This window comes from Cajanus cajan, chromosome 2, assembly GCF_000230855.2.
Source record: "Cajanus cajan strain Asha chromosome 2, NIPB_CcT2T_4, whole genome shotgun sequence".
Taxonomy (NCBI): Eukaryota; Viridiplantae; Streptophyta; class Magnoliopsida; order Fabales; family Fabaceae; genus Cajanus; species Cajanus cajan.
Genome location: NC_138518.1, coordinates 16,534,380 through 16,543,506, shown reverse-complemented (window position 1 = coordinate 16,543,506; position 9,127 = coordinate 16,534,380). Strand labels below are relative to the sequence as shown.

Genomic DNA, 9,127 nt, shown 5'->3' with positions numbered 1-9,127 from the left:
TTTAGATATTAATTCATATCGTTTTCACAGTTTGGATATAAATTCATATTGTATTTTATTTTCATATATGACAAGAGATAATCAAACATATTTCAACATATATCAATACTTTATGCATTTTGTCAAACACTAAAGATTCATGTTGTATTTCATATATGACAAAAGAGATAATCAAACATATTTCAACATATATCAATACTTTATGCATTTTGTCAGACACTACTTTAGTAATGGTGCGTGCCAAAAGCATCTTTGTTCTTAAATTTCTAGCAATTTAAGTGCTAGGAATTTCTTGACGGTTTTCATTTTATCACTTCACTTTCAATTTTATGGTGGTTTTCATATTATCACTTCACTTTCAATTTTATGGTGGTATCAGAATACCTAAAGTTATTGAAGTTACTTACAATCCTCAACAAAGACTACTGCATAAAAATTTTAGATACAAGGTCAAAATTTAGACACAGGACCAAATGGGTAATTCAACCATTGAACCTGTCACCTCAACATACCAACAAGGCACACAAGTAGTCCTCATATGGCCATGTCAACAAAGATTTTATCATATAACCTATAACGTACTCTTTGACTCCTGATGTTGAAGGTATCATCGATATATGGATTACGAGCCCCCAAATACCTGCAAGAGACATAATGAAAACCTTGAATTAAAAATAAAAACTAATGACTTCAAACATTATGTTACAAAAGGAAAGGAGAAAAATGAGAAAACAAAATGAGACCCCAATAATTTTCAAATAATGATATTGATACATACAGCATCCAGTATATCATCAGAGAGCTCTGTTTTATTTTGTTTGTTGTCAGCAGCTATTGGCTTTGTCTGAGGGAAATGACGAACCACTTTTGCCACTTGGAATGATTCTTGTTGAACCTTTGACTTCTGCGAAAGCCAGAATGAAATGAAGTCAGTATGAACTGATTCCTCAATATACATATTATTCATTGAAATTTGTAAAAATATATATGAAAAGAAACCACTGTAGACATCATTAACCAACTTTCCATTACCATATTTGTGAAGCTAATTATATAAGACAGTATAAAAATCATAAGCAAAAAACACCACATAACCATCAACAAATGCATTATAATTAAAGAATATGTTGTGGCTTCAAGGAGTTAAAATAAGTTCTCCCATTACAGAAGACAATTGTAGCTACATAGCTTGTTAATTTACCTTAGTTTTAAGTAGTTATAATAATTCAAATAAGAACAAGTTATACAGGTCAATGATTAAGAAAATGTAGTGGACCACAAAATAAAAGAGGATCATAAATTCATAATACACAATTGTTTGGGAATTGTGAAGATGAGACAGATCTGGCAATTATGATATAAAATGTTATCAAGGAGTAAGCATTTAAGTTTTAATCTGGCAAATAAGGAGTAAAACTGAAATTATTAAAAACCGGTAGCAGTAGAGTTTCTTAAAACACAAAAGTGTGTTGTTATCAAGTCAAAAACCAACATTTAAAACTTGCACAAGATTCCAAAGCTAATGTTAATGATTTAATTACTCTTGTTCTCAAAATTAGATTTATTTAATTTATCCACCATTTTCATTCTTAGGTTGTCTCCCAATAGAAGGCTTGATTCAAAGTCTCACAACAGAAAATATTGTCTTACAGTCCCAAGTATTAGTCAAAAATAAGTATCAGTTGCAATGCACTGTTGGACTAGAAAAGAAAGATCCAATACATCCACCTCACTACCATTTTAGAGGTAATTTGGGTTAACCTTTACAAATTATATAAAAAGAAAGGTCTTCCATTTCCATATGGATCAGATTAGACAATAAGTGCAAAGAAAGCAGTAAAAGTGCAATACTAAGGTCTGCCAGAATTGTCACTCACAACAGTTATATGAAAGCCAAAAGGAAACACAATATCAGGACTCAAGCAAGCATGGAAGACTGGGTTTTTACAAATCTTTGAAAGTTAAAACTGTAGTAAGAAATTTCAATTCTAAGCCAAAAGTAAAATAAACAAGATATTTGAAATTAGAAAACCCAATTCAAACAGTAAGCTTTATTACTTGTTCAATTTCATGCCCTAATTAATGCAGAGATTTTTAAATTCTTCTACAAAAAATGCTTTCTTATTTTCTGACCAACCAATTGATTAATCAACACATGATATTTGAAAGTTGACAAGTTCAATCCGGAAAAAAAAACCTCTTAGTTGTTTTCTTAATGGAAATGCCCTCTTACTATTCTGCTTATATGATATGATACCACCAAATACCAGAAAAAAAACATGTTACAAAATATTGAACCAACCAAGAAAAATGCAGGAAATGTTGATCTATAAATGAAGATTAGAGAGAACTACGCATTTCTTGTTCATTCAAACCAAGAAGTAGTTTTTAAACGCCCAGAGTAGATACCTCCAAAATATCTAAACTGAATATAATAATGGCATGGTACACCTAATTTACTTTCAAATCTTTAACATGTGTAGACATAGCAATGTAACATACCTTCTTTAATCGCTCCTCTATTGCATCCAAAGCACGTGACTGATCAACTCTGGACAGATAGAAATCTCTTTCTCTCTTGGCAGCAGAAAGTTCTACAGCCAGCTTTTGCTCCCGAGTAGCTTTCTTTAAGGCTGTAACATGATTATTTTAGCATAATCTGTTTAAGTTTCCCCAATAAAAATAAGACACTGATCATACACCATTTACCTAGTTCTTCGGTCAGATCATCCCACTTGAACTTACTTAAGTACTTAATATTCCATAGATCATAGTAGAAAGATGATCTCTTCTTTCCACCTGGAGACAAATGATACAAATCAGAAACATGAAAACCAATTTAATACAGGCAGAAAACATGAATACCCTGCTACATCAAGCAGAAACCAATATGAACACCATATCTAAAGAATAAAACCAAAATCCTAGAGTTTACAGGACAACATTACAATTCCCATTAAAAATTGGATAAGAAACAACAAATATTGCCACTACAAGTATATAATCTTACCACAACAAGTAAACACCATATCATTCTTTTTCACAAAATTCATACAAGAATAGAAATGGCCAATGCATGAGATATACTAATATTCTAGAATCTGGGAGAGAACATGACAATTTTCATTTAAAAATGAAGAACAAAGAGCAACGGGCATCAGACAATAATACAAGGTTCAAACACATACCTATTTGTTCACCATTTAACATATTGGCAACCCTCTTAGCAACATTTTTATTACCGAATTCAACCCATCTACACAGTCACAGAAAAATCCAATTATAAAAAATTCAAATACTACAAACAACAAAAAAATTCAGTAACCATTTGAAAAACTACAATCAAAAGTCAAAAACAAATAAAAATTAAATAAATACCCTTCTGAATATGCTTGGTCACGGGATCCACGGGACCGCTTAACACGCACTTGGGCATTAGGATCTGAAAAATTCAAATATAAAAAAATCTCAACCATAACAAAACTCAAAATAAGCAAATAGTATATACCTTTAAAACCTTAATTACAATGCTATGATAGTATAGAGTTTTTTTTTACACTCATACAATCACCATTGTCATTATGTCATATATGATAAACTTTAAATTTTTAGAATTTAATTAAACACATTAAAAGTGTTAAGATTTTTCTTTTTTAACAATATCATCCACTAATATATTAGATTGTCATGCTGACGATAATTTCTAATTAGATGACATTTTAAAAATCTTTATACTAAAATTATACTTACCTCCTCCAAAGTCACATCTAAGGTGATATATTAAGATTCAGTTTGCATAACCTACATCTCTAAAAACACTTATAGTAGAAGAAAATTTGAAGAAAAGAAACTAGAATAAGCTTCCCCAAAAGCTAAAATTAACTTGTACAAAAGTAAATTTGTAAAAATTCTCATATTACATTAGCTTCCCCGGTATAAGCTAGTTTTAACTCAAAGAATCATATTTCATTTTTCGTTATTATTTTTTTTTGTGGAGAGCTCAACATGCCCTAAACTTTCAAGTCTAAATTGATTTCTAACCTGTTGACCATAAATTTCTTAATAAAAAAAATAACCAATGACTTTAAACATGCGGAGATGCCAAGCAATTCTGCCTATTAAAATTTTAAATATTAGTATCAAAATAAATGTTGAAATTTAATAAAAATAAATTAAAAAACATTTGTATAAACACACTAAAATCAAGCTTGCCTGAAAATAAAAGAGTAGTACGAAGATTTTAGAGAGAGAAAGAGAGGGAGACCTTGAGGAGCGAGAAAAATTCTCTGAATGTCTCCGAACTGAGAGAGAATGTGGCGAAGCTTGACATGGTCCATGTGAGGGGGGATTCGACTCAAATAGCACACACCGCGCTTATCTGCATCATTCGACGCCACTTTCTTCTTCTTCTTCTTCTTCAACTTAGCATTCTCACTGTTGGATAGGATTTTCGTTGCATCAATCTCAGTGTCTTCTTTCTCCGAAGCATTCATCGTAGCAACACCTTCTTGCAATAAAATTTACACTGTGCCTTAAAGAACTGAAAAAACAAAATAAATTTTACATAACAGATTTGAACAGAGAAGGGATTTTGTTGCATGAATCTTGCACTAGGGTTAGTCACACCACTCACCTTCACCTTCAACTTTTCTCAAAAATTTTAATTTGCCAAACGACGTCGTTTAACTTTTAAAATAATAATAGTTTTTTAATAATTAAATAAAAATTTCACACGTTACAGATTTGTGCCTTGAGTCCTTCAACCAATATTTTCATTCACGATGTATGTTAATGATTTATTTAATTTAAAAAACTAATATATATCATATTTAATTTGATTTTAGGTAATTATTTTTATTTTAAGTATAGTTATTGATATAATGATATTCTTATGCTATTAGTTTCTTCTTTTTTCGAAAAAAAATCTTTTTATTTTAAATAAATTTTATATTTTTATTTGTAAAAATAATGATATCATTTTGAAGAAATAATTTTTTACACTATTGATGCGTATAAATCAAACTCTGTTCTTTATCACATTAGACAAATGATTTATTTTATATATTTATTATAAAATAATTAAAGGTTGAAATTCTTATTTGGTCTCTTATAATAATTTTTTTTTCAATTTAGTCTCACTTTAATTTTTAGTTTCAATTTAGTCCTCAATAATTTAAATTATTGCAATTTGGGACTTTTATCCAAATTATTTAAACGGAGTTAACTGTTAGTCACGTGATGTCAGGTGGAAGCCACGTAGATGTATAAGTGAATGTCAAATTGCATAAATACACCGGGAACCAGAACGACCCGTTTTGCTTGCACATGTTATGTGTTAATTTTGCAACTGAAATGGGTCGTTCCAAATGCAAATTTAACACATCATGAGTGCATCAGAACGGGCCATTCTGAAACCAGAACGGCCCGTTCTGGTGTTAGAACGGGTCGTTCTCCAGAATGGGCCGTTCTCCAGAACGACCCGTTCCAGAACGCCAACTTCATGCATTCGTTGACCAAAATACCGCAATGTGATTCAAAAATTAAAAATAAAAATTCATAACATATCATATATTTAAAGACAGAAACATGGTTCAGAAACTGGAAATAAAAGTTCAGAACATAACATATACTAAAAAAGTTCAAAGAAATTATTGAGAAAGGAAATCATCTGGGTAATGCTGAAAATAAACCCTAAACCACAAAAATTCAGGTTGTACGCCCACAAGAACAGGATATTATTGTTGGGGTACATCGTTAATGACTTTAAGAGAAAACATCGTTTCGTTTCATCCTTGACTGTATAGTGTTAATTTGGTAGTAAGTGGTTCACTCCAGTTTGACTAACAGTGAAATAAACCTGCTACCATTGTCCTTAGTAATACACTCCATCGTCCTTAATAATACACTGTATAATCTAAATGTTTAGCAATTGAAATTATCAATCCCCATTGACAATATTACCAAATCTAGTGTTTGAAATGCTTTGTACCTTGGATTTTTTTCCTTGCACAATTCACAACCGTGAGCTATGGTCATAGACCATTCTAGAACCAGAATTCGAAAAATTTAGCATCCACCTGGCATCCACGTGGCCAACCGTTAACTCTATTTAAATAATTTGGACGGAAGTACCAAATTGTAATAATTTAAATTATTGGGGACCAAATTAAAACTAAAAATTGAAGTGAGACTAAATTAAAACAAAAAAATATTATAAGAGACCAAATATGTTTTAACCATAATTAAATATTATTTTTTTTATAACCTGACATTTTAAATGTTATAAATAATTGTATTTCTTTTTAATCAATAAAAAAAGATTATAATGATAAAAAAGATATTCCAAAATCTTGTATATATTATTTTCTTTTTTTTATCACTATATATGATTGCATATGTTATAATATTATTTTTTTATATTATTTTAATTTTAGTATATTTTTATTTTACATAATATGTTAGAATATTTATTTAAAAGTATATATAGTAATAATTTTATATTCACATGTGTCTTATATTATTCTAATTTATACAAACAAATATATTATCCCAAATATTATTTTTGTAAATATATTATTATTTATATATTTTCTTAGAGCTATATACACATATAATCTTAATTTTAAGCCATAATTTTTGTTATCAAATTAAATAGAAATTAATTAGATAAAAGATTATTTTACTTAAAAAAAATAGTAAAACTCTAGTTGAGTGAGAAGATGTTATAATAAAACTTTTTTAATCTTAATCTTAATTCAAAATAATCTCTTATTGTATTTTTCATTCAATCTTAAATACATTTTTCAATATATATATATATATATATATATATATATATATAAACTAAATTACTTATTTATTTATATATCTTATCTTAATAATATTAAATCCATTATTTTTTTCTAATCAAAGATACTCTTTTTTTTAAAATAATAAATTATAAAAAAAATATATCAAATTACTTATTAATTTATTGTATTTATATAAACCAAGAAGAATCATATGAATCATATCCAAAAGATAAATCAATTTGTAACAATAACAGCATACCCATCACAGCATACTGAATTCTAGCTACAGCATTTTCTACTTAGCAAAAACATAGACAAACATATAAAAACAAATTACAACTCAATAAACATTAAAAATAACCAAAAAAAGAAAACCAGCCAAGCAAAATCATATCTAACAGACGAATCAATCTCTAGCAACATACAGAATCCTATCCACAATGTTTACAATAAAGAAGAAACAAAAACAAACTCTTAAAAAATCAACAACACAATTCAAAGGATCCATAAAAATTTGAAATAAATAAACAACACATCAACTAAATCCAAATACGTTAAAATATTTCGTCAAAAAAAACGTTAGCATACATAATAAAATATTACGCATGTATCATTTATAAAGACAAAGCAAACAAGCTAAATGATATCAAACCTTAAGAAAAAAGAGAACCATAGACGAATACATAAACAAATCAACAACACAAAAGAACAGCTTCATCATGTAAACAAACTATAAAAAAAACGTCATAACAGATCCATAATAAACGAGCCAAAAACATCATAAGCTCATAAAGAATAAACAGAATCCCATACTCATAACACAAATCCAACAGATCTGTGAACACATGAACAAGATTCAACGACAGAAAACACGAAAATTTGAAAACCCCTTACAATTAATCGGCACAAAAGCAAAGCAAAGGCTCAAAAACCGAACCGCATACCAAACAACCTAACATTCGAATCAGAAAAACACAAACGGAAGAAACATCATCGCAAAGAAAAACCATGCATGGATCGAATCAACGAGACAAGAGCATAGGATGCTACCTTTGCGAGGAACGAAGGTCGCTCGTTCAGAAATCCTCAGCCGCAACTAAACAGACTGAGCGATAGAGCGAGAATGCGGAGTGATATTGAAGACTAGGGTTCGTAGATTTTTATACGGTTAAAAACATGTTTTGGTCCCTTATAATAATTATTTGTTTTAATTTAGTCCTAGTTTTATTTTTTGTCTCAATTTGGTCTCTAATAAATTAATTAGTCCCAATTTGGTCTCTAATAAATTAATTAGTTTCAATTTGGGACTTCCGTTCAAATTACTTAAACGAAGTTAATTGTGTGGCCACATGGATGCCATGTAGATGCATAGGTGGATGCCATGTGGATGCCAATTTTTTTGAAAACACCCAGAACCAAAACGGGTCGTTCTGCTTACACTTTTGATGTGTTAATTTTGCATTCGGAACAGCCCGTTCTAGGTGCAAAATTTACACACTAATAATGCAACTAGAACGACCCGTTCTAGTTTCAGAACGGGTCGTTCTGGTTCCAGACTGCTAAGCATAAACGATCAATGATTATAGTTTACAGTCATGGAAGGAAAAAGACCTGAGGTACAAAACATTTCAAACACTGAATTTGGTAATATTATCCATGGAAATTGATAACTTCAATTGCTAAACAGTTAGACTATACATTGTATTATTAAGGTCAATGCAATGTATCACTAAAGACAATGATAGCAGATTTTATTTCATTTCAAACTAGAGTGAATCACTTACTACCAAATTGACACTATACAGTAAAGGATGAAATGACATAATATTTTTCTTTGAAGTCATTAACGATGTACCTCAACAACAACAACCTGTTCTTGAAAAAGTAGAACCTGAAGTAAAGGAAGAGGATACACAAAACTAACATTTCACCACAAGCATGTGCAGGGACAGATTCAAGTTAATCATAGTGCCCCCACTAAAATTTTTTTCATTCTTTTTTATATATAAAATATTAATAATTTTATAAAATATATATTATTAATTATATTTTAATTATGTTGTTATATCTAATATAATAAATATATTAATAATTAATTTTATTTTATTGTTTAATTGTTTTTTATTTTGTGGTAAAATTATCTTCATTTTTAATGAAGAAAAAAATTATTTACTTCAAGAGTAAGTCTTGATAGATTTATTCTATTTAATAATTAATGTTCTATATCAAATTTTTAAGAATTTAATTGTTAAATTAAAAAGTTTTTCGTGTATAGATCAAATTTATAAAAAAAATTTAAAAAATTAAAAATCATATGATACTTCGTTAAATTAATT

General features: G+C 28.9%; 1 protein-coding gene across 5 annotated transcripts; it reads right to left on the bottom strand.

Moving 5' to 3' along the window:
• Positions 1-314: 314 nt before the first annotated feature.
• LOC109792967 (pre-rRNA-processing protein ESF2) lies at positions 315-7,989 on the bottom strand. 5 transcript variants are annotated; one of them, XM_083067976.1, is made up of 10 exons: positions 7,842-7,937; positions 7,686-7,743; positions 5,990-6,077; positions 4,265-4,540; positions 3,379-3,442; positions 3,189-3,256; positions 2,710-2,799; positions 2,503-2,633; positions 779-904; positions 315-640 (listed from the first exon to the last, which is right to left on the bottom strand). In XM_083067976.1, the coding sequence occupies exons 4-10, from the start codon at positions 4,491-4,493 to the stop codon at positions 623-625; spliced, it is 726 nt and encodes a 241-aa protein (XP_082924102.1). In that variant the 5' UTR covers positions 4,494-4,540; positions 5,990-6,077; positions 7,686-7,743; positions 7,842-7,937; the 3' UTR covers positions 315-622. The 5 variants fall into 5 exon arrangements, with proteins under 5 accessions (XP_082924102.1, XP_082924104.1, XP_020208012.2 ...); XM_083067978.1 differs by having other exon boundaries at positions 4,265-4,504; XM_020352423.3 differs by lacking the exon at positions 7,686-7,743 and having other exon boundaries at positions 7,842-7,989.
• Positions 7,990-9,127: the final 1,138 nt, after the last annotated feature.